At 37.0% G+C, this 26,940-nt stretch overlaps 1 protein-coding gene across 1 annotated transcript in view; it reads right to left on the reverse strand.

Annotated features, from left to right (window-relative positions):
• The window catches only part of SDCCAG8 (serologically defined colon cancer antigen 8), a 206,094-nt gene that overhangs the window by 97,570 nt on the left and 81,584 nt on the right, over positions 1 to 26,940 (reverse strand). The window contains exon 13 of the mRNA XM_011370073.2: positions 18,780 to 18,922. Coding sequence (XP_011368375.1) covers positions 18,780 to 18,922 — 143 coding nt within the window. The remainder of the gene's footprint in view (positions 1 to 18,779; positions 18,923 to 26,940) is intronic.

Below are 26,940 nucleotides of genomic sequence, written 5' to 3' on the forward strand. Positions count from 1 at the left end.
TTTCAAAGTTTATCAAGAGGACCATGCAGTCATATTAGTTAGTCAATCTGTCAGCCAGTTTAATAAATTATCCCACTGCCTGGTGAGTTAATCTGTTGCCTTTATAGTTTCCACTTTTTGCAAAACATTAACTGTACTTTGTGGAATACAAATAAGCCCATGTATGGTTCCAAAACTCTACAAAAATTGTTGGAGTTTATTTGCTGTTAGAAATATAATCTGAGAACCCAGCAAAGGGGTAGATGAGAGAGCCAGGCCCACACACAGTAAGCTCCTGTGAGGATCACAATTCTAGTCTTACTCTCATTACGAGATCGTTATTTATAGAAAATCTCACCAATAGAAGCTGCTTGATGTAATTACAAATTATAGGCACCTCGAAGGGTATTTACAGAAAATTAACACATTACGAGTGTTAAACTTCTCGCCTTCTAGAGCTTACTGGCCATGAGCTGCTTCATTTCTTCAGAAGACAGGAAAGGAAACACACAGAAGGGAGGGAGATCGAATACCGAAGGTTGAGGGTGAACAAAGATTATTGCAGAGCGTGATGAAGGGGTCCAGACTTTCAATCTGGGCCAGTAATTCCTGGCAGAAGATTGTCTGAAAGGATTTATATCCAAAAGTGTCCGTAATATTTCACTCTATGAAATCTCAATATAAGAGTCAAGCTTTGAAAGGTGTTGCCTAAATTCCATGAAGTAACTGGCATCTACTTATTTGTCAAATTCATTTTCAAGAACTATTAACATATAAAGGCGGAGTTAGAACAGTAGATGTGGAAGAACTCATTGTAATGTGACCCTGGCACAGCTAATGGTTCAAGTAATGGTCAAAAATGCTCCCTTACTCTCGCTTCCACTTTAGAGGCTTGACTGAGTCTAAATGGAAAGTTACCTACCTACCTGCTCTCTTCATGAATAAAAGTAAGGTGGGGGTGATGGCCAGGAGTGAAGTCCAGAGGCACTGATGAGATGAGAAAACAAATAATTCCCATGTGATTATTCTCAGTTCTCCCACCACAAAGTAATTTAGATTAGTTTTTCCCATAGTCCCCCAAACCTGATTCCTGGGAGATATGTGGGGATTTAAAAGAAAAGTTTCCTTTAGTCATATAAATTTGGTAACACTGAAAACTGAATTTCCTTCTGAGAGCGTCACAATGTGCATTAGCATATTAAAGGCTCTGAGAAGCCCTGCAGTCAAGCAGCTTATTTCACTCAACTTTCCAAAAGGAACTGATCACAGAATCCACAACACCCACATCAGAGGTAATATATGTGATGGATAAAACTGTATTCTGGAGCCTAACTACCTAAGCTTGAATCTCACCTCTACTATGACCTCGGTCAAGATATTAGCTTCCGTACACCTCAGTTTTCTTGTCCGTAAAATGGGGCTCATGGCAGAATCTGCCTGGAAGGGTCACGTCATTTGGAGATTGAATTAATGTGAGCAATGTGCTCATCACCGAGTAAGGAGTGTGTCCTGGGAGCTATCTTTGTCACCACGCCCAAGAGGAGTGTTCCAAGGAGTTGTAATTGCTGTTTGTGAGCTCATGTTCCTTGCTTTTTTGTTTCCAGAACTAGTAACCACGTGTCAAAGAAAATCATTTTCTCTTCAGCAACAGGTTGTGCAACGCTTCTACAGAAAGATTTTAATGAGTTTAATTCAGACAAGTCACATTATCGGTGAAGACAAAGGAGCCGAATGTGGAAGGCAGGGAAGAACACTGGCCTGCGGGCAAGGAAGGGAGAGTGGCCTTTCAGCTTCTACCAAATAACTGTTGACTTTGGGCAAGTTGCTTAGCTTCTCTGCATCTCAGTTGGACTAGATGGGTAGTTTCATGAAATCATCAAGATGATCTTGAGTTAAGAAAAGTTTATCAATCCAAATACTGTTTTCCAGATTTTACACATTCATATACTCACAGAGTATGTAGTTCCATGAACCTTGTGTCTACTAGGCTGTAGGATACCTATAAAGATCGATCATGCCTTCTTCCTTTTAAAATTTAAAGTGTAGCTGAAATGGAATATGAACCTAATACATGTTGAATAAATGCCTGTTTAACAGCAACACACCCATTATTCCTTCATTCAAAAAAAAAAAAAAAAAGTTCAAGACCCCTGTGTTGTAGGACACTATGCTGGGTACAACTAAGTTTACACATTTCTGGAAAGCTATTAGTTCTACCTATAAAGAGCCTGTGATTTAATTTGTGGTATGAATATCAAGTGATGACACTAATTGTTGCAGTTTCTTTTTACGACCTTTCAATTTGAATCCCATAATTCAGGTGAGTTTTATGGTATTATTTTACACAGCAGCACCATACTAGCAGCATTATTATATAAAGGTACTCAGTAACTATGATGGAAGAGACAGCAAAATCAGTTCATTATAATTAAAGTCAGTCTGTTCCAATCGATTTTATGTAAAATTTTAGATTAATAAAAATATCTATTAGACGATAGCTTCCTAACAAAGGGGGGAAAGAGGCACATTTTGGAACTGATTTTAAAACACACGTTATCAATTTCCTTCATGAGAAGAAATAACTTCCTTCAATAGAAGAAATATTTTTCTTTCAAATATATAGTTGTATATAGTCTCATCCCGTCTTAAAAACGAGACCTAAAGTGTTGATCTCCATAAACCCCAAAGACGTAAGTAAATATCTTCTATAACTGCTAGTCAAATGCTAGTTCTTTCTTTTTACTGACAAAAGCGTGTCATGGACAGACATCATCTCTAAAATCAAAAACGCGCCCCCACCCCTCAATCGGACATAATCGTTTGACCCAGGCTGCTCTCAAATAGGGATGCAAATACATTGATACATTAAATACTCAGTCATTGAATTGATTGAGTATTTAATCTTTGTGACAGCACGCAGAAATTCTTATGGATAAATCACTAGATCATAAAAAATCTCAAAAAAAATGTGCATTTTCCTCGTCTTTCCTGCTGATTGCATCCTAACAGCTCCTCCTCTACTGGCATCTCTTTATCAGTAACGTAACATAGAAAACTTTTCAAGGACAACAGTGGCAGACAAGGGCCCGTGTAAATGTTGTGCATGTGACCAGGCAGATGATTAGCAAGGATGTCTTGCTTTGCAAAAAGTTTAATTTTACTAGGTCTGAGAAAATAAGGAAGTCCTCCTTTCTGCCCCATCTACTGTTCCTATTGTCAGTGATACTTGAGTTTGCAGGTCTGCCTGAAGGCAGGTCACAGAAAGTCAACAGAAATGAGAGCAACCTCTGAAACAGAAATCAACCTGCAGATCATGGCAGGCAAACGTCTATTTTAGAGCATCAAAAACAAACACAATGGACTTCTCAAAATGAACAGAGACTCGGAACAACAAAAGCAACCAGCAGCATCTATTCTAACATTGCAAATTTCTTAGATATTACAGATGTCACCCAGCAATGCATGCATTTGCTTCCCATATGTGAACAAAACTGAGGCATCACAAGATAAATTTGAATGGAATGCTAAACTTCACTTTAATTTTTTTTTTTTCTTTTCCTAGCTGACGACACAATCTTAGTATTATCACGACGGAGCTTCTGCCTGGAAAAAATTAAATTAATGGATGGATAAAAAAAAAAAAATAAAAAGCTTAGAAACTTAAAAAAAATAAACAACTTTCAAATATCTATACTTGATGGTGTCAAGAGCCAAGATAAATGTATTTCAATTGCAACTTCCAAACTAAACTCACAAATTACTACCATTATGCTAAGTGTTAGCTACCCCACTGTGCAGTTTTGCTTTGTGAATTTTTACCTTCCTCTATGAACACTTTTAGCCACTGATCGCACAGCCTTTCAATGTTTTCTGCCTTTTCCTTTAAATAAACTGGCTCTGGCTTCTTCCATCTGGTTCCCCTTCCGTCAGCAACCCTGCACCTGTTCACACCTCCTCTCCTGTTGGATTCCACTGAACATTTCCTCCTCTGCCAGGGCTATTCTGGCACTCGCAACCTTTCTGTCATTCAATCCATCTGTCAGAAGTGAACTTTGTTTACCGCAAGCTTCTGCTTTCTTCTTCAAGAAGCAAAGCCCCTCAAGGTCATTGTCAAATGAACTGTCGGCATGGATTTAAATCCTTTACTGCTAACCGCAGAAGATGAAGTTCTGTTGTGTAATGTACTTGTGAAGATTACTTTTGGGTTCGGGAAGACAATAATTTGGAGTCAAACTAGTAAGACGGGGTGTTTTAATGATCATTTGTAAACCCAGACAGCTGATATGTATTTCCTTCATGTGTGTCTGCACTTCTTATTATATCGAGTATGAACTATATGTATAAGAAGCAAAATAAAAGTTTTAAAGTGAAATCAAAATATCATAAACAAGCTTACGCTATGTAAAAATTGCTTCATACTATACAGCATTAACTTGAGGAATAAATATTTTCACTAATGAATTAGCCAAGGGAAAGAGTATTCCAATTAAGAAATTTTACACTGAAATGCTTAAAATGTACAAATATGTACCATTTCAATTATAAGCTACATATTAACACACAGCTCTATTACTGCTTTGAAAAACTTAACCCATAATATACAAATCAATTCATGTGTATTTTAAATCCCATCATTTAAAAAATAAGCAGTTTTGCTTAAATAATATTCAAATATGTGCTGGGAAACCAACACATAATCTATCTAAAGAAATATAAATTTTACCAATAGGCCAGTTCTGTGGAAAAAGAAACAAAAAAACGAAAACCTCCTAGAAATTAAGTGAAAATTATACTCTCAATTGAATTTATTCTGTGTCATCTACAGCTATCAAATGCTCACCCTCCCTTCATAAATCGGACATAAAATCACTTCATGTGGAATTATTTACCAGTATTTTAGACAATCATATTCTTTAAGAAAAAGGCAAACTAAGGACTCAATTAGAATTTCTTTTAAGAAAAAAGGAGATCACTTTTCAGGAGAAAATATATGGTAAAAATTATAACCAGAGCAAATGTGAAGACAAATGTGAACCTATATTCACAATGCTGCTTTTATATTTTTAAGAATTATCCAAAGATTTAATCTTATTGCATATGCTTTTATTAAGTAAAATTAATCAAGTCTGTAAAATTTTCTAAATTCCTTTTAAAAAGATAAAAATTCAAGCCTTTTTCATTGACATAAAACTGAAAGCAGGTTTTATTAATACAAGCAATCTAAACACGTAATTTAAAATTTGAATCTTAAGATTTTGATTAAGTATTTATAATTTATAAAAAATATTTTATCAGAGCAGTTTGTCAGCCGTGTTAAAGGAAACTATTGTGATGTTAAATATAAAAGCAAAAACAAAAAAGCAAGAAAGCTTAAAATCCAAGTGCAGAGATGTTCTTTTTTAACTCAGTTCCAATTTTATTATTCATCTCCAAAATACCTTATATCCTATAAATCGTTCTTATGTAATATAAAATGTAATTTAACATACAGGTTTTGAACACAAAATATGAATTCTAAGAGGTACTTTCTCTTTCTTCTTCATAAACATAATTTCTAAATAAATTTCCTTTATGTGGACAAAATTTCAGAAATAGTATGTAATTTACCCAGCAAGTTTGTGAATACTTTTCTGGGTGTTTTTTCCCTTTAGTGTAATCTGTGCTTGATGGTAGTTTAGTTACCTGGATCCCTGCTTCTGAATAGCATGGAAAGAATACTGGTAATTTGATCACTTCCATGGTCTGATTTGCTATATAAAAGAAGGAAGTATTAGCAAATTGCTAGTTTAATAGAGGCTGCTTAAGTCACCGTAAAGGAACTCTTCATTCTTAGCAAATTGCGTTTCAAAAAACACACTAGTAGGCTTGTTTTGGAAAATTTGTATGATAAGAACATGAACAAATGAAAAACACCCATTTTAACATCACTTACTGTCACACACAGATGCATGACTGTGCATGTACACACACACACACACACACACGCACACACACACACACACACACACACACACACTTTTCCCCTCCATAAAATACGTAAGAAAAAGAATAGGGAAATAATATTATGATTACATTTACAAAGAGACTAATTTAAGGAATTCAGAGACTACTGTTTATATTTAGCTGCTTAACATGTAATAGGCTTATTTTATCTTTTAGAGAGAAAAACTAGGAAAAAGTTTTAGATAATTTGATACCAACACCTGAAACACAAATTTTACAGAAAAAAGTACAGACGCACTGAAGCAGTTGCCAGTTGCACTAGAGAACAGAAACGCCCTGCCCAAGGGCGCCGCGCCGCAAAGACAGGCTGGTGTCGCTCACGTTAGTATCACTTTCCCTAAAACGGCATATGGGTGTAGGATGGAAGGTAAAATATTTAAGCTCCTTAATAAAGAACTGACCTTAATGTATCCACATTCTGAACGAGACTAACAGTTCTGCTTTTCTAACAATTAAAAATGATGAAAACACTCTTATTTTTCTCTGGCTTCTTGATTTTTCTGCCTGTATAATTCAAGACGTCTTCTAATGACAGGATATCCATCCTTCCACCCCCTTCCTCAATTACCTTAAGGCAAGACCTTCTTTCGGATGTGGAAATATTTGCAGGACTGCAGGACAAAGAACTGAGACATTTCACAGAGTTGATCAAGGGGTGGGGGGAGGATTTGTGAGATTCTGTAAAGAGTAGCAAGAGACTAAATGACAACCTTAAATCTGCCACAATCATTTAATAATGTGCTGCTATATCAAATAAGTCTAATTTTTTGACAGCACCAAATTAGATTTATTGCAGAAACTGCTGCATAAATAGCATATGGCTATGTTATACCACCTATTTCAAATCCTGGGAATGATCCCCCCTCCCCCTCCAAAATGAATAAATTGAGCCAAGCTACAAACCTCCTGCAAAAAAAAAAAGAAATATACTAGTTCAAAAACAGATGTAGGAGATCTGGATTTCTTTGTTAAAGTAATAGTTTTAGCACGAATCTCCCAATTCTATATTTAAAGAAAAAAAAACCCACATGACTCCTTAATAAGTTATTAAACAGGTCAGTGTTTCTCTTTTTTCAGAATGACTTAATTCTTGTTTTCCTGAATTACGTTTAACACTTTGATGCTCAGTCCACAGTTACACAGGGAGAAAAAGGAGGGCGAGCAAGCGGCCCTGAATCAAACCCGGCTTAAGCAGGTCATGAGAAATTATTAAGCATAAACGCATGTATCTCACGGTGGTTTTTTGGTTTTTATTTGTGAAAGACATATGTGGTAGAATCGCATCACAAAGGCTTTTCTCATTGTAACTGGAGCCTTGGTTCTGCAAACTCTTCGATGCAGGAAATATGTAAAGTGCTCATTCCATGTGCCACACCGTACACGTTAGGACGGCAGAGCCATACAAACGGCAAAAATCAAAGTTGCGTGGAAGCTGGGACTGAAACCTCACACGACGAATCCTGAGACGGACAGTCCTTGCTTTCCCCATCTCGAGCCTGATGCCCGCCCCCACTCCTCAACTACGACACGATGCAACTGCGTATTTCTTTCTGAACAAAAGTTTCAGTTCTTCCGAAGATGGGAAAGGCATTGCAAGGTCTTATCTCAGACCAGTGGGCACACCACTGCAAACATCATGGCACTCGGCTACCCCGCAGACTCCCTCTCTGTGGTCAGTCTTCCCAGCTGCCCTATCTGTTACTGTCTGATTAGTTCTGCTAAGGAGCCCCTCCCCTGCCAGCTTTCGGTGCCATCTGTTCTACACAAGATGGCTGCTGCCCAGCAACCTAGCACTGCCCTCCTACCTGGCACCCGGCTACCATCCTTACCCCAAAGTGCTAACACAGGTTCTCGCTGCTGGCAGAGTCAGGATTTCATTACTACTACTTTGACAAGTGCAGGGTTGTTTGTAATTTCTCTTTTATCCTGATTTTGATTGTACAACCACCTCCCACTGATTCCGTTTGCTTCAGTTTTGTTGCTCACAGATTTTACTCTCCACATCAATCTCCCTCTGGCATGTTGCTGCATCTGTTCCCTTTTTTATTATTAATTTTCAAATTCCCACCATTTTTGACAAAAAGGAGGTAATCTACACTGTGTTTCTGCCCATTTCATTTTCTTTAATTTGGAAGATAAGTATGAAAGCATGCCAAAGAAGTTAATTCTCCGTTAACAGTTTATTTTCTGGCATCCCTCAGCCTTTGTATATGAAAAACAGATAGGCATAAATGTTGACTGAATCACAACAACATAGTTGCAACCATTCCTGAATTTAATGAAAAGCAAACATATGAAACAGCATCTAAAAAGTTTATTAGTTAAACGAGTTGTCTCGTGTCTCCTTCCACTTTTAACGGATAATTTCTTTGTCCAAATCACTCTGAGTGCAGGACTTGGGAGCCTGTGTGATTCTGACACGGGGTCTGTCTCCATGTCAGACATGGAGATGACTTTTATTATTCCTTAATGTAATTATCATCTTTCCTCAACCCAAACGTTGTTGACTAATTCAATAGCTAATGATTCTGAATAAATAGGTCTTTTTTTTTCTTCCAGAAATAGGTTAAGAATAGAGAACTGCCATCAGCGCAACAAAGCAGAGCTAATACATTCATTAGATCTTGTTTGACAAGCAGTTGATATTGAAAATGGCAGTGGGCTTCCTCTAAAGACAAAGAGGGCCACTTACGAGTTAGAACACGGAAGTCATCTGCTTAACTCTCTGTGTCCTTCGTGTGTCAACGCCACCTTGTTAAAAAGGACTTGAGTAATCCGATCTTGCCTCAATTGCCCTAAAGTTTTCCAGACTGAGCATTGCGACTGCTAAGTATTTTACATGATTTCACAGTAACAGTGTTAGAGTCCCCGAATACATGAGCGATGCCTCAGGTTTACAGAAACCTGAATGAGTTTCAGTGATTTCCATTCTCAGCTATAGCCTCATAAAATCACAGTTAAGATCTGTAGGAAATAAAGTACAGTAGCTTTTTTCCCAAGGTGATAGAACTAGGACTACTGTCAAGACCAAGTGATGCCCAACCTGGTGGACCACACTTCGGACTGGCTACTGGAAAACGAGCAAATCCTGAAGAGCGTTAAAGCCCACTTTTAATGCCTCGTCTTGAACAGCCTCCCGCACCACCACGCTTTGCATATATCCCAATAGTGACTTGTTACTTATTTTATATACTTCTTTTGTTGGTACAGTTATATTTGTTGTAAGTACTCTCTCAAGAGAGGGTGCACTCTTGATAAATCTCCTGGCCGGAAATAGGCTTCGTGGAGGTAGACACAGCACAGGTGCCAGGGGATGCATTACTTGGACACTGGTACCCTCACTGGAGAATCTCTTTGATACTCTCCCCACCACTGGTCAGGGAGATGCTCAGCCCTCCCACGGATGACCCATGCCAGCTGGGGAGAGGTCACACAGAGCCACGGTGGAGCAGTCTTCCCCTCGGCTGGACACTGGCTTTGCAGGCTGCTTGCAAATGTGTTCTGACCCACTCGGTGCCCACTGAGTTCCTGACTTCAGGGAACTGGACTGTCTGCTCAGCCAGTCTGACACAGCAGCAGCTTAACCCAAATGTACTTATGGGAATTGGGCCCTGGTCCCCCGGGAACACAGTCCAAGATGGCCCTGAAGAGACTGGGTATTCTCCAAGCCTCTACTTTTCTCAGAACCCTCAGCTTTCATTCCAGGATTTATCAATGAATCACTCTATAGTCTACTTGCAGGTATCAGAGAAACATTAAATAACACACGAGTAATGCCTAATAACTGGTCTAACCAACACATCCGATTAGGAAAAGGTGTTTAAGAAGAAATTAAAGATCACTAACTTAACTAATTTTTTCATACTTCTTTCACCTTAAATTAATATTGGAGAGCAGAGCTTTCTTTTAAAAAATACTCCTACTTAGCGCCACTAGGACCACAATTCTACATTGCTGTTTTTTTTTTTTTCCTTCTATTTTCATTGAACTTGATGTTCATTGTTGTTGAGTCAAGCAAGTGATGTGGGCAATATTTTCTCAGTTTCCTCTGGGCTTCTTCAGAAAACGAGTTGGCTGTTGCCCTACCATGCTCCAGGCTGTGGGCCGGGGTGGCAGGGGAGGAGGGTACATCCCCAGCGTAGATCTTCACTGCACACATGTCTGGGCTTCTCAGAACTGAGAGGAGTGAGCCAGGGAATGTTAAGCAGGACCTATCAGCCTGTGAGACTGACCCCTCCCACCCCGGGCCACATGGACACCAGAGTTCTTAGCTTGTCACACAGGTGGAGCAGAGCTGGCTCAGGCAACATGGCGTCCACCGGAGCAAAATGAAACGCCTTTTCTTTCCTGGTTCTCTGACAGCCTGTTCTCTCTGATACTGGGTGAGGGAAGGAAAAGAGGACACAATTTAAAACAGTACCAAGGCCATCTATTTTGAGACTTGAAGATGTTGGTTGCACATATATCCATTTAAAATTATTTTTGACATGTTCTCTGCTTAATTTATTCATGAAAGGAGTACAAGAAAAAAATGAGCTTAACTTTTAAATGGAAACTTTAGACTAAAAATTCTTCAATAAACTCAGGAGGAAAAAAAAAAGATTAAGTTCACTGTGGAATAGGAAGAAAACATGCCAATGTTATACTGCCCTCTTCAAATGAAGAGGAATGAAAAGTTTGGTCTTTTGACCTAAGCCTGAAGACGACTGTGGTTCCCTCTTAACTCTCCCTAACAATAAAGAGATGAGGCACATTTATTCAATGTTTGCAGAGAACCTGCCATGCTCAGCCTGATGCCAAGTGCGGTGCCTGAGACAACGAGATGAAAGAGGCCTGATCCTGGGCCGCGAACTGAGATTTTACACCCGTAAAAGTATTTCCATTTAGCTTTGAAATACATTTTTGTGCTTCTTTGTGAACATGAGTTTCAAGCACAGGTACGGGAGTCCGATGGACCCAGTTCAAGCCCTGCCTCCTCTGCTCTCGACTTCCTCTGTCCCAGCTGTGATTTCAGGCCTCGCCTTTCTGAGACTCCATTTCCTCGAACTGGGTGTACAGCAGGGTGTCCCAACGTCTTGTATGAATATATTTAATTTACAATCCTAGGCAAAGCATCATTTTTATAAAATGAAATAAAAAGTCAATACTATTATAATAACTATGTATGGCATCAGAGGGGTACTAGACTTACTGGGGGATCACTTAGTAAGTTATAGGAATGATTAATTATATCTAATGTAAATGTCTAATCTAATGTACACCTCGAACTAATATAGTATTGTATGCCAACTTGAATTGAAAAATAAATTTAGAAAATGAGTTACTGAAAAAAATGTAAAAGGTATCTAAAATGGCTCCCTGATCATATACTTGGATATTGTCATTTTAAAATTGACAGAAAGGTTTCCAAACACTCTCAGCTTCTATACTTGTCTCTTTGCAGATTCGGAGCACGGGGCCACCACCGAGCACACTTCTGCAGCGCTGCAGGAGACCACGCACAGCCACGCGCGTGCTAGCCTGTCATGCATGCATCCTTCACGTCTCTCTTTTTTATACTTCGAGGGCTCTCGAAATAAAACTGCCGTGTGACCCTGTGACGACGTGGCCATGCCTCCTTGGACGTCTAATGTGTTGACAGTGGAGAACAGAGATGTACTCTTCCCTCCCCTCTTCACTCCTTGGTTAAAGGGGAAATCAGGGATTATATTTTTAAAAAGACAATGGAGGCAGAAGACGAGACACCTGAGGTTTAATTTACCCAGGACCCCTGTCACCTCTCCCTGAAAGATCACCTCCCCTTGCTTAGTGCAACTCTCTTCTCTTACGCCCGGGCTTCTACATCCCAAAAGGACATGTGTGCGTTTACCCCATTTTGAAAACTGAACTGAAGGTTTTGAAACTGGAAGGAAAGGCGGAGCTAGGAAGTCACATTCTTACAGTTTGAAATCAAGAGCATCTCCTTTATCTCCAGTTCAGACTGAAGGATGTGACTTTGCACTGTGAAAGAACCTGAAAGATGGAGCCAACGTTCAGGCAGAAGTCGAGCCCTATAAATGACAGAAAATGACAGCAGACGGGTGTGCCGCCTTAAGTCCCTGCTCCAAGAAACCCTGAGTCCAGCTGCACCTGGATTTCGCGATCTCCCCTTTTTAGGTTTCTATTACTTTGATCAGAGTCCTGACTCATGCCTGTAATCAGAGAGGCCGAGCAACTAAAGTCAGGAAAGCTTTGACAATAGTGACTAAGTGGGAGCTAAATGCTCTGGAATGCTCTGGAAAAGAAGCCTCAATAGTCTTTTCCCAAGTAAACCACCCATCACGATAGGACAACCTGGGGTCTCCTCTTTGATGTGCTTTCTCACTTTCAAAAAGATACAAAAACCAAGTTCAAGTTGCTGTCTCTCTAGGTCAGCGGTCAGGTCTCCTGGTTTGGATCACAAAAGTGAGTCAGAGCACATCGCCCATTTCATGGACCTCACAGATTCCTGCTCTGAGAAATCCTTTGAAGTACGTATGTATCACTGAAAGCATTATGTAAAAGCGGAAATAAAAAGTTCATATTTCAAGATATAAGCTGGAGCCTACAGGTTCGAGGGCAGGCCGGTCTCCCTCTTGCGCTTTGTGCAATTCAGTTTCTAAATTCTCTGAAAAGTAAACACAAAGCATCCCGTAGTAATTGTCCTCCACAACAGATCTGAGAAAAAGATGCAGGATTCAAAAGAGCGTGTTTTGATAAATGTACAATAGGTTACAGAGAAGAGTGTTTGCCTCAGTAAGAAGTAAGAATTGCACAGACATTCAGAAATGGTTGTTTTCATGTCACATTATTAAGTAACTGGACCACATTTATGTAAATAACAGTCTAGTCAGAGGGATTTAAATCCTGCAGCTCTTCAAAGATGTTTGGACATGTCAAAAACAAACACGAAAAGGAATTTCCATTTTTTTTTTTTTTATAAAAGTTTCTTTTTCCTTGTGGGAACAAAGAAGTTAAGGATGACAGTTGTATGATAATATGTGAAGTAAATGACTAAGGCAAATAATGAGCCATAGGACAGTTTCTTAGGAAAAGCCCAAGCCAAGACTGAAATTCACTGTCCTGTATTTATATCAGTGTCTAAGGGAGCAGCTAACACTTACAACATCTATTTCTATCATAAATTTATATTACTGATTTTCTCCGTTGTCTTTTGGGGAACAATCGCATTAATCTATTTCTCTTCTAATTCACACAGAATTACAGCCTGATGGATAACGGCATAGATTTTGCAGGCAAATTGCTGTGATTCAAAGTCTGTTTCCATAACAGACCAGCTGTGTGACCTTAGATGAATCACTTTACTTCTCTGTGCCTTAGCTGCATCAGCTGTAAAACAAGGAAAATATAGTCCATCTTATAGAGGAATCGGGAGGACAAAATGAAAAGCACCCAGATCAGTTCCTGGAATGCAAGAGAGGTTCAGTAAATGATAGCCATGGCCTTTAGCTATGACCTCTATACTTTTTAAAGAGCTACCGCATGTAGCATGGTACCAGGCAGACCTTAAGATGAATCTGTTCTTAACCTCAGACACAGATATATGTAGATAAATGATAGGTTGTACGTATTTAGCATGTACACGTGTGCACCTCCCAAATGCCATTTCCCCCTTCAATTTCCCATGGAATTCCCTGCGTTCCCATTTTTTTCTCCATCCAAATTCTACCAAGGGCCGTGAGAAATTCTCTGTCCTTTTGTCCCTGGAATACGTTATGTGGAATCTCCCTTCTGGATCTGATCATGTATCTTACCATTCTCTCTCTTCCTCTCCCCATATATATATATATATATATGATATGACATATAATTATATATATGTATAATTAAAATATATATAATTAAGATATATATAATTAAGACATATATATAAAGATATATATGTAATTAAGATATATATTATTAAGATAGATATATCTATATCTATCTATCTATCTATCTTAATACTGGGTTTTGAATAAATAGTCATTAACTTGCAATATATAGACCATTCCGATAATAATGACTTATTGAGCTCTATCTCTTTGTGGAGACTGATCTAGGTGCTCTGAGAAATATAATATTAATAAGACCTCTCCCCAACTTGAAGAATAAGACATTTCGGAAGAGAAGAAAAGCAGATACTACATAAAAATTCATTTTTATCAGAGTTTGATTTTTCTTGTTTTGAGGAGTTCATTCAGTAGGTAGTAAGTGCCTTGAGCTCTAAGTGGGCAGGAGGACTCAGGGAGACGTGTCCCTTCTGGCCGGGGTCATGGGGGAGGGTATGGTGGAAAAGTCTGGATTTTAAAGAGATCTGGAAAAGAAGGTCAGATTACAGTAGGGCTAGAGAAGGCTGAAGGGGTATTTTAGGTGTAGAACACAGTAAAAGGGGAGAAAAGTCCCAAAGTGCACCGGGGGTGGGGAGGCATCTGCTTAAATCTGGCCGGAAATCAGCATGCGAGTGGATGACATTGGTGGCGATGAGATAAAACCGGAAGGCTGGGAGCCTCTGGGGAACCTTCAGTGTGGAGTGGTCAGTCAGCACAGTGCCGTGGAAGGTCTGGAGAGCAGGTGACAATCGAGGCCGTGCTTATCAGTATTCACTCAGCAGTGGTTGGCATGAGAGACTGGAAGAAAGTCACACTATCTTCATACCCCTTATGAGAAGTTGGCCTAAGTACCTTGTCAAAAGTTGCAAAGATGGTGAGTACCTGGGAGAAGACAGTGCAACTCGGCTTCTCCACTCCTAGGACGCCTGAGGCCCGCCCCCCCCAGGAAGTGCATGGTTTTGATTGTTCCGCTCGAGCATCCTTTGAATCGTTCTTGTTCTTCCTTATACACCGGAGGCCCCACGTCTGCCTCCTTGGTTCTTCTTCCACAGGACTTTAAAAACGTGCCCTCCTCCAGGGGCCTAACACGCTGCTTTGGCTACATCTGGGTACGTCTGGGTATCTACATAAAACCACCCCAAACCCCAAGCCATGACCTCTCTCCTCACAGTGCACCCACACTGGACATCTCCATCGGAGTTCCAAAATAAAAAGTGTTGTTTTCCTCTGTTACTGCTTTTAAGTTCCCTAGTTGGATCAATGGATCATTCGGTTAACACAGGCTACAAAAATTCTGGCCTCTCTTATTATTCGCTACCCCACGTGCCTCTTGAAGATGCTATTTTCTTTCCATTTTACTGGCACAGTCACAGCCCAGTACCACCGCTGTGCTTATATTCTAACTGGGGTCCTTGTCAATCATCTCTTCCTCAACCAATCTATTTTCACAGCGCCTTTCAATTTCCTTCTTTAAATACACATTTGAACCCATCAGAGTTCACGCTCTCTCTACTTCTTGAGTTAAACAGCCTCCTCGCTGAGGGGTTGTCAATATTTTTTGTAAAAGGCCGGAAAATAAATATTTTAGGCTTGGAGGACCATACTCATTTCTGCTACAGTAGTGCCATACATCGTAACATAAAGAATAATGTTGGCTGAGTCCAATAAAACTACTTATGGATGTATAATATTTTTATGTATCGCAACATATTTTTCTTTTTTCCCCCCAACCATTTAAAAATATAAAAAAACATTCTTAGCTCATGGATTATACAAGAACATGATGGATCAGATCTGGCCTGTGAGCGATAATCGCTGCCTCTGCCCTAACTTGTCTTCTTGTCTCCTACATATACTCTCCAAGTTCACTCTCCATGCTGCTGTCTGAGTCAGGATCCCAGCCCAAAAAGTGGATCGTGTTGACAGCACTGCTTAAAACACATCAGGAGTAACCCATTACTCTCAGAATCGCCCCAACTACAGGTCCTTCCTCGGGTCCCTGACCCCCTTCCCAGGCTTATTTCTTGCCGGACACCTGACCTCATCATAGAGTTACGCTCTTCTCCTTCCTCTTTCTGTCTTTGCATATATTGTTCCCTCTAGCTGGGGTACTCGCCCCACCTTTTTCCACTTGGAGAACTCCTTTTATGAACCCATTAATCAAGGTAATACCAAACATCTCCTCCAGAAAGCTTTCCCCGACTGTTACCTCCACCTCCGATGCAGAATGATCCTGTTCTCCTTCCTATGAGCTCCTGAGGTGATCTTTACTTCTGTCACTACAGAAGTATCACACTCTACTATAATTGCAAACATAGATCTGTCTCCTCAGCGGAGTGTGAGCAACCTAAGGGTAGGATCCGAGTCTGATTTTTTCTCTATGCCAAGGGCTGGGCAATGTACTTAGAAGATAGTAGATGCTCAATAAGAATTTGGTGAATAAGTGAATGGTTAGACTTACCAGTTGGGTCCTTCAATAAATATTGAATTTCTATTTTCCATTTTTAAGTCCAATTATACAATAAGGGAAAATATCCCAAAAATGATAGGTTATTTTTTTTTCCAGATTGACTTACAGATTTCTGCTGAAGTTTTTAAATTTTCTTTGCCCTGGAAAATTTGGGTCCTTATGTCATCATTCCTTTATAACATGATTTTCATATTTGAAAATTTTCATATTTGATTTTGAACTTTTGTTTAGAATACGCTATTCGAAATGTTTAAGTGGAGACTAAATGAAGAGCTACCTGCATGGGATTTATTTCTTTCAAATGGAATACACTAAAAAAGAAAAAAATAACATTTCTTGGCCACATACTAGGGTATACTGAATCCATAAAGAATGAGGAGGGGAAGCAGACTCTAAAAATCACCCCCAAAATACATCAGAAATATTTAGCCCCACAACCAAGACACAATTTCAGTGCAAAAGAGAGATATACACAGTTCCTCGCATTTTTTAATCGTCATCTTTAAGTTTATGAATGTGGATTTTATAAAATACAAACAGGGACTAAGTGTAAAATACTTACAAGAGAGTGCTGCACTTAGAAAACAGGTAATTAAGTTTTGTTTTCTGTAAAACTGGGTTAAATTTTGGTAGACTTGGTGTAAATAAAGCTCAGTAGAAAAAGCCTTCCACGGGACCAAGCAAAACCGTTTTTCTTAAGAACAAAGGAATTAGTTACCACTCGTCCACTTTCAGCAGTTGCTGCATCTTAATATGCTCTCTTTGCAAGAAATTGATCTTGTCAGACAGTACAAATTGATACTGCACAGGAAAACTCTCCACAGACTATGACTTCAGAAATTAACTCTCGGAATACGACAGAATGGCAAAGGGGGGCAAAACCAGCATTAATATTTATTTACTGAAGCTCAGCCACACTGAGACTTTAAAATCTGTCCGATCGCTGTGGTTTAAGTGCTTAGCACACAAACGGCTGGTTCTCACTAGACGTCTGACAGAGAAGAAGAACGGTTCACTACCATGATGAAGCTAAATTCCGAAACTTCTAAGATTTAATAACCATAGGAACTGCATTATCATTACACTCTCACATCCGCAATGACAAAGCTTCAAGTGGGTGTTAAACAAATGGTTATTATGCTTCAGTATAAGCAATTTTTTTCTCATAAAAGTATTTTATCCATCAAAATTTTCCCAGATCTCACACATGTATAAATGATTTATTTTTTTTCCTTTCCTTTCTCCCTCCCTCTCTCTCTCTTTTCTTCTTTCTTTCATTGTTCAAAAGGAAAGGTGGCAAACCATTTGGAATATTATTATAACAAAATGTTTTTAACAAAGTTTGATTTTAACAGAACCAGAGGCATCTTAACACTAACCCAAAACTTTGGGAGGTTCACCAACCTCTAGAATATTTTTTTTTCTCCAAATGCAGGCTGTTCAAGTGGTGCTTTTCTCCATCTGTTATCATACCGTGCTCAGAATTACATTGTCATATTTAATGTAAAAGGGATCAATCCCCTTTCATAGTTTAAATTCAACATATTACTATGATTAGAAGACCAGTGTTTTTTTTTTTAATTTATGAACCAAACTAAATATAAATTTACATAAGTATTTAAACAAAGTTGCCTCTAAAAACTGAAAAACTCTAAAACAATTGAACAAACCTAAAGGCTTGACCCGAAAATTGAAAAATTATATTAAAACAAATTGAGAAGAAACCACTTACATGGTAATGTGAAATATCAACAATCTCAGTTTGAATTTTTCTCTGTGTGTATTTATGTGTATGTGTGTATATTTTCAATATAGCCAACTATACAATGTTTGGTACCTAAAATATCTTATTGTAATTTAGGGCTGAGTTATATCTTTACTAAAGTTTCATGACAGTGATGAGTATATCACAATATCTCATGACAGAAACAATGTAATTTGAAACCACGATGTGTAAGCATGGTTATAATAATGATTGAAACATGAAATGTGCCAATCAATTTCACCACTAAATTTTATACCTCCTCAGGACTCGGGTTCCTTATTTTGTATCAGTTCCATTTCAATTTGCATTCCTCTTTCACTCTGCCTCTTTAACCACTGACAGTAGCTGATTATTTTCCTAAATGTATTATTTAGATCCTTCAGTTCAACATTTTTTATTAGACACATAATTAACAAGAGAGGTAGCGGTGGTGGTAAAAGAAATATGTCATTTTGCTTATATTGATAGAGAATCACCTAAATATTTGAGCTCTGTAGATGAAAGGTTTTGTAATATATCAGTAATTCCCTGCCACACTTATCATTCACATGTCTGGGTGTTTTGCTTACTACATCTCCACTTCTCTGAACATGCCTGAAAGCTGTGTGTGAATTGAATGACTAAGACTAACTCTAACAACTGTTTGGAAGCCTGTGGCAAAAATCAGTGGAATGAAATCGGTGCTGTGGTGCATAATGGGATTAGGGAGTACCTGGTGAGGTGCAGTTGGTGCTCGGATTCGCCCAGCAGCTCTGTCAGTTTCAGGCACTCCTCTCTGGCCCAGGCTGCCTTCTGCTGCTCCTGGTCCAAGAGCTGCTTGCTTTCACTCAGTTCTAATGTCAATTTTTCTACTTCCTTAGGTAGAGAGAAGAGGGAAAAAGCATCCATATAAAATACGTGTACTTGAATTCAAAATTATCTCATTTTTGTTTCTGCCATGAATTTTAATGTGATAAAAAAATTATTAGAAAATTTAGGCTGGCTTCCATTTTATGACAAAGGGAATTAACAAAGCCAAAAATGCACATTAGTGAGGTTTTCTTGGATCGTAAGATGAAGTCTAATTTTAAAAATGAAATGATTCAATGAGAGAGTCAAAATGGATAATCTGCACTTTCATTCTAAGGCTCAGTCCTTTTAAAAAATAATATTAACGGAAAATGTCACTGCTTTTAAAATGTAACATTTTTGTTTGTGACATTCGATCAGACGTGCAGTGATTTACATCAAATATGGTCAAATATGTGACTCTTTTCTGAAAGATATATTTATTTGGATATTTTGAAAACCAAATTAAAGGGTAACATAATTTAAGATATCTTTTTGAAAAATGTGAGGTGTAAATGAAAGTATCATGATGATGCTCTATATTTGGAAAAAATAATTAGGAAAAAATATAGCATGAGAACCTTTAAGTATTTAGACTATATAAGATTTCTGAGCTCAAATAATACTATATTAAAATTGCACTGTTAAAAGGGGAAACAAAAGCACTATCAGATCAATTAATAAATATAAACATCTAAAATATATGAAAACTTATGTTGGTTAATTTTCTGGTCTCAGGATGAAATCATCCCTATCTTACTGAAACTCAAATATTTCAAAGCAAAAATACCTTACATAGAACATAGTTTTAAATAATTTATACAGTAAAGTAGAGATATTTATTTATTATAGAACATTTATAAAAAATTTAAAAAAGAAAAGATAAATATTCAGGCTATTAAACAAGAAAAATTAGATAAAAGAAATTAAAGGGTAGAAACATTTTCAAATTCAGCAGACAGTGAGAAGCAATTTTAATGCAAAAATGCAATTCCCTTTAAAAAACAAAATCATGCCTAAGTAGACTGTTTTAAACATTTCAAATTTCCTCATGTCATTACTCAATATTGAGAATAATTTCCAACTATACTTAATACATCAGGCAAGAAAAACAAGTGCATTTTTAATATTTACTACACTGTAAATATTCAGTTTATGCCCATAGAAACCATATATTATCAACTATATAATAAAACAACTTATTATGAGTTCTCAAATATTGTTTTATTTTTAAAAAGCTATATAATAATGTGTATCACTTTCACTCAGAGTAGATTTTCCATACCTTTCAGATTAGAATATTAATAAAACTTATTTGTTTCTTTAAAATATTTTAAACTGTTCAAGTTATATTAATATATTTCATCTCATAATTAAATATAATTAAAAAGATGAAAAACGATGGAAAAGTATTAACTTTTACTTGTCTAACATTTGCGAAATTAACAAAAGCAAAAAGTATTGGAATTTTATGTTGACTTTAAAACTTTAAAAATTCATTATGAATTTTTTTACACAGTGCTATATGCAAGACACTACATTAAATATTATGGTGGACTCCCAGAATTTCCATTTTTCTACCCAGAAGTTAACAATTCAATTGGGTAAATGAGACATATCCATACACAAAAGACTATTAAAATACAAAGCATATAAAAAAACAACAAATGCATATTAGATAAAAATCTGTGCTTTAACAGGCCAGATTAGAAATATATTAGCATGGGCAAGAAAGTAGGAAAGAAGCTAAGGGCACATAAACTCATGGAATAATAGATTAGACTACATTACGAAAGGTCCTGAATTCTAGATTAATAAAACGATTTTTCTTATATATAATGAGGAGATAGTAATGGCTTAAACAAGTATGCAATATGAGAGAAGCTGACCTTAAAAAACACTAGATCAATGTGCATGATAGATTTAAGATGGCAGAGACTGACTAGCAGTAGGGAGACCACGAAAAGATAGATGAACTATCTAGAGGGGTAGAGACATTATTAAAACCTATATAATAAAAGAGAAAATAAAGAGAACACGGTGAGTATATGGAAATAAGAGGAAAGATATCAGGAGACATCAAAGCTGACTCCAGAATTTCTAATTGAGAGGATATAAAAGAATGACAGAAATAAAAAATGTATAAAATTCCCAACTTTCTTAAAAAGCAAAGACACAGCAAGTTTTATAAGCACCATACAATAGCAACATATGGAACTTCACACTGATAGTCAGGCTTTAAGTATAAATCATGTTCTTTCTTAATCTCATGTAATAAAATCTCAGAGGCTATACTGGAAGCCAAACATAGAGATAAAGAACACGGGCCCAAGAGTCAACACATATCGGGGTTCACAGCTCTAGCACTTTCCAGCTCTGTGACCGTGGACAAGTTATTCAGGTTCTTCAGCCTAAAATGGGAGTGATAATTGTAGTAAGCTCCTAAAACTATTGTGAAAATTAAATTAGATGAGGAGTACTTAGCAGAGTGTCTAGTACCTAGTAAGAGCTGAATAAAAGATAGCAAGTATCATTATTATTTCTGATTTTTTCCTCTATCTTTCAAGAACAGCAAAGAGATAAGTAGAAAAAATGATCTGCCTAAAGATTCATCGTTATTACTGAGGACTAAAGCATTCTTGTTTTAATCCAATAACATTTCCCCGATAAAGTATTATTTTGGTGAAAATTAAATAAAACTTTATTATAATTTCAAAATGCAAAAAGCACTTTTCTTAGGAAGATGGAAAATTACTGTCTGCTTCTGATTATCTGTGCCAGAAAAAGAGCTTATTGGTGCAGGTAATCAAAATCAACAAATAATCTAACCAGCTGGACCAGGGCTCAGCACTTACTCCCTGAGTCAGAAAAATCTGCCATGGCACCAACTCCAACAGTTAGAAGAGGCATCTCTTGCCAGAAATGCCATGCTCCCACTGGCAGGATAACCCTTTGCCTCACCCAACTAGGTCAGAGCTGCTTTCTTGGCTGTACAGAGTGGCTTGAGGATGAAAGACCAACAACAGTCATAGGCCAACTGTACATTATTCTTAAAGTACATTATAAACCTGCAATGTCTACTGTGCAGTTTGATGAGGCCGTCTTAGCCAACAGGGCAAAGACAAGTCCAGACAGCTTTAACTTTACCAAAAGATACACTTCAAGTTATGACTGTAACCACCAGAACAACTAATAGGAGAATAGTACTAAGGACAGGATATGGAGAAAGGGGGATTCGTTACCGTTCATTTATAATCCATAGTGTAAGAAGGTTTTTCTTACTAATCATGGACATATGTGACTTCATTCTTATTATTAATGAAATTTTCTTATCAAAGTAATATGCCAAATTTAAGTCAAATAGCATTCAATGCCTATAACAAAGAAGGGCAGTGGCCATGCTCCACCCCTCACCCATCTCTGAGCTTAATCTTCAAAGGCACACACTCTCCACTCTTCTGATATTTATCTTCACATTTTTAATGCTACTTCTTGATTTTGCAGCATTAGACATTATCTAATGATTTCCTATAGTAAAAAATTAATGATTTGTTTCCTATACCACCCACCCAACATACCATTAACCTACCATGTAACAATTTTGATTAAATCACTAGTCAGTAGTCCATTTACATTATAAAGACTATAGAAATAGTGTTCGCTACTGAGACAAGCATTATTTTGCTTAATTTTCTTGCACAATATTTTCTTATTTCTGGAATTAATTGCCTCATTTTTAATAGTTTATTTTTCTAGGTAACTGGCATTTTGCCCCAAATGACAAAACAGATCTGTCAAACACCCACCAATAATATTTTTCCAAATAATGGAACACATTGGATAAATTATCAGTTCCTTTAAATTTTTTTCCTTCTTAGTGCCTTATTTCTGGCCTGTTGATCTCTATATTGGGTCAAGCCCTACCCATGCTCCTATTATAGAGTTACCTGTTTTCTGGGTGGTAAGTAATTCTGCTCTTAGGTTTACTCTCATTTTTGCTGGAAGTATATTCTCCAGGTAACTTTCATTAGAAAGGATACATGAATGACACATTTTTAAAAAGTGTCTGTATGCCTGAAAATGCTGTTATTCTATGTATACGCTTAATAGTTTGTCTAGGTATAAAAATCTATGATGAAATTAAATTTCATTCAGGATTTTTAAGGGGCTACTCCACTGTCTTCAAGATTCTAATATAAATGAAAAGGCTTATGCCATCCTGATTCCTAATACTCAGTCTATGATTTGCTTTTTTGTTTCTGAAAGCTTTTATAATCATTTTTCCCCTGACAATTTGAAATTTTACTAAGTTGGACCTTGGAATGGGCCTTTTTTCATGCCTTCTTCTGGGTGGGCTCTTCAATCTGGAGGTTTTCTTTAGGGAAGTTTTCTTATATTATCATGTTATAATATTTTGATGCCATACATTTTAATATTTCATCTTCCTGGAACGCCTAGACATTGGTTCTTAGCTTTGTTGAACTGGTCATCTAATTTTCTTATATTTTCTACCTTTTTGTCTTTTGATTCTAACTAACTTCTGGAAGATTCTCTTGACTTCATCTTCTAAAACTTCTACTGAATCAAAAAGATTTTTACCACATTTTTCATTTCCATGAGCTTTTTCTTGTTCTGTTTTATACAGCATGCTATTTTTATCTTAATAGCTTATATCTATCAGAATGTTATAGTATTTCAATCGTTCTCCTCTGCTCATTATAAATTGCCTCAGTTTCCTTTTTTCTGTGTGTCTGTTTTAGACACTCCATAATGCTTTCCTCAAACACACAGTAATACTTGGCTGCCATTTCATATTTTGGAATAAAGTAGTTAACAAAAGTTTGTGTGTAATGGCTTTTGGTAATGTGATAGTTTATATTACTGCTCAGCAAACATTCACTTCTATCTCCCTTCCACTGGGAGTGGAAAACACTCTCTCTCCCCAATGACTTTGGGTCTGGCCATTTTATTTTACTTGGCCCATGGTATTTTCATGGCTGTAATATAAGAAGAAGCCATAAATATGTTTATGGGGTTTGGCTCTGCTTCTGTATTCTGGTGCTTCTCCATGAGAAAAGCATGCCCTGGATAGCTGCTGCCCCTTTTGCCTGAACCACAGAATAAATACATGTGGAGCAAAACAAAACCCAGACCATAGCCCAGACAACCCACAACCCACAACCTGAAGCAAAAACACCAGTCAAATGCAGCACAGATCAGCCAAACCTTAGTTGACCAGAAGATTCAGAAACGAGAGCATTAATGATTGCTATTGTAAGCCATGGGTTTGTTCAATATAAAATAACTGACAAACTGCTTTAACGGCATAAGGAGTGCTACAACTGTATATCATCTTGAAATTTTATTTGGTCTTTGAAACAACAGCATGAAGTACATAACCCGTTATCTCGTTTGTACAAAACAAGAAATCGAGGGTCAAAGATATTGAATAACTGTCTGAAAAAGCAAACCTAAGCCTTCTGACGTCACTTCCATATCACACCATAAAATAGACAATGGCTTTAAATCTTTCCTTCTTTACTTTCCTTTTTGACCAAGCACCATACTAAGGAATCCATTTTACGTCACAATTCAGAAACAGACATACTCTCGCACACATATGTATAAATGTAACTAGCATTTCATAAAATCATATTAATTCTTACTATGTGTGAAACGCTCAGATATTTCCTATTCCTTCTTACTCTGTTCTATTCTATTCTATTCTATTCTACGTCTTTGAAGAATTTCATTAAGCAATTCTATTATACATTTCTACTGACTTTGTAAAAAAAAAAAAACCTGAAGAAATGAATGCAAAACCCATTTGAAAAATTATGTATCATCTTAATCCTAAAGGACAACTTTACCTGGAAAGAAAAAGTAGCATACAGAAACTATTTTAATCCAATGGTAGCGATTTAGCCCTGCTACTAAACATTATGTGACTTCGAAGCCATTTACTAATCTTTAGTATGGGGTAACTTACTTGTGTACATGGAGAAGAGAAGGGGAGGAAAGAAAACAATATAGAACAGTAAGAACACTGGAAGCCAAAGTCCTTGCACAGTGAAAAAGTAGAACCTATGGTTTTGAAGCTGACGAAATTTGACAATGTGAATTTATCACTCAGGAACCAATGAGTGAATTCATTGAATATACTTAGAAAAGTAATAATAATGAAAAATAAAACGTAACAATCTATCACTTGGAAGAGAAGTAATAGTTTCTATCAAGTTCTGTGTGGATAAAAAGATTGTACTCGTTGGAAATTTAATATTCACTACCTGACACTTTTATTAACTCGTAGATGTTAAGAATGATTGACCAAATCGCTAATAAGGTTTTGTCTGGGGCTACACTAGCTACCTGTGGCTATTTAAATTTAAGTTACTTTAAATAAAAAAATTTAGTTCCTTAGTTGCATTAATCACATGATAAGTGCACAATAGCCACATATGAATTGTGGCTGCCATATCATACAGTGCAGATATAAAATATTTTCATCACCACAAAAAATTCTATTGGGTTGCACTGGCCTAGAATATAGCAAAATTTATTTCTAAGACTCACTCTCCAAAGTAGGCTCTTGGGAAACCTATGTGAAGAAAAGGATAGTATAAGTAGTAAAAAAGTCATTTTAGAAATAGACAAAAAAAAGTTGTCCTCTTTACTACAGTAGATGTGAATGGTGGCTAATACCATTCTAGAAGTTCTGCTCCTGGTCATCATTGTCAAGGGCACACAACACTGATTTAATATGTTTTCATTGCAAGCCTAATGGTAACACTGATACCAGCTATCATATTTGAGTGCCTACCATCTGTTCCAACAATGGAAGTAAAATGATATGAATTCAAATTTTTGAGAAAGGGTATGGATGTTTCCATTGTGGTAGGAATATATGGCTCTAAATGCATATAAAACCAATGCATATGAATCCATGTAGACTATGTAAATTATGAGTGATTTATGAGGTTTTCAAAACTAATTTTGACTGTATGGAATATTTACCTTTCAAACTGAATTTAGAGCATAACCTCCTCTTGAAAAGTCACTCCACTGTAATGAAATATACTGAGTTTATTTTAGTAGAGTTTATTTCAATAGCTTTACAATTTGAGTTTTATATTTATAAACATTCTAGAAGTTAAAGAAGTCAGTTATACTTTACTGTATTTAATGGGAGGAATTAGTTGCTTTCGCTATCATTGGTGAAGACTTCTGAATTTTCCCTTCAAATATCAAGGGTTTGCTGTAACTTCAAAGATTTGAAAACAGCCTCCTAACACCACCCCCTGGACCCCCAGGTGCCAGCTGACTGAATCAGTAATACCTGACTACTGAAGAATTACTAAGTATAACGATCTGTAAGCAAAAACTTCCCAGGAATGGCTGTTGGATCACTTACGAACCCACCTAACTGAATTATCATCGAAGAGAATATTTCTGTTTTGTTCATAGCTATGTTATGAGGGCTATGTTAATGAAGTTAATCAACTCAGAAAACTTTAGATCTGTAGCAGTTCCTTGTTCTACACAGCTGGCTTCCTATGGCAATTATTCTACTGCACATACCATCGAATGCTATATTGGGACATTTAAATATCAGTCTCGTAATGCTTTTTGTGGAGAAAATATAACAAAAAAAACTAATGCAGGTGTATATTCCTGTGCACATAAAAAGGAAATCCTTTAATATGTTATAACCATCCCCATGTTATAACTTTTAAAACAAAGAAAGGCTCAAAAAGGTAATGGTTTGGCCTATTTTCTAGAAGGAAATGTATGCCCGTAATGTACTTAACATTCTAATTTAATGTAAAGAAAAACCAGTTTACATTTAAAATACATAAAGTTGACTTTATGGGAATGTAAACTGGTACAATCCTATGGAAAACAATATGAAGGGTCCTCAAAAAATTAATAATCGAACTACTATATTATCTAGCAATTCTACTTCTGGGTATTTATCTGAAGGAATTGAAATCACTATCTCAAAAAGATATCTGTACCCTCATGTTTATTGCAGCATTATTTACAAT

The sequence above is a fragment of the Pteropus vampyrus genome, unplaced genomic scaffold (assembly GCF_000151845.1).
Source record: "Pteropus vampyrus isolate Shadow unplaced genomic scaffold, Pvam_2.0 Scaffold159, whole genome shotgun sequence".
In the NCBI taxonomy this organism is placed as follows: domain Eukaryota; kingdom Metazoa; phylum Chordata; class Mammalia; order Chiroptera; family Pteropodidae; genus Pteropus; species Pteropus vampyrus.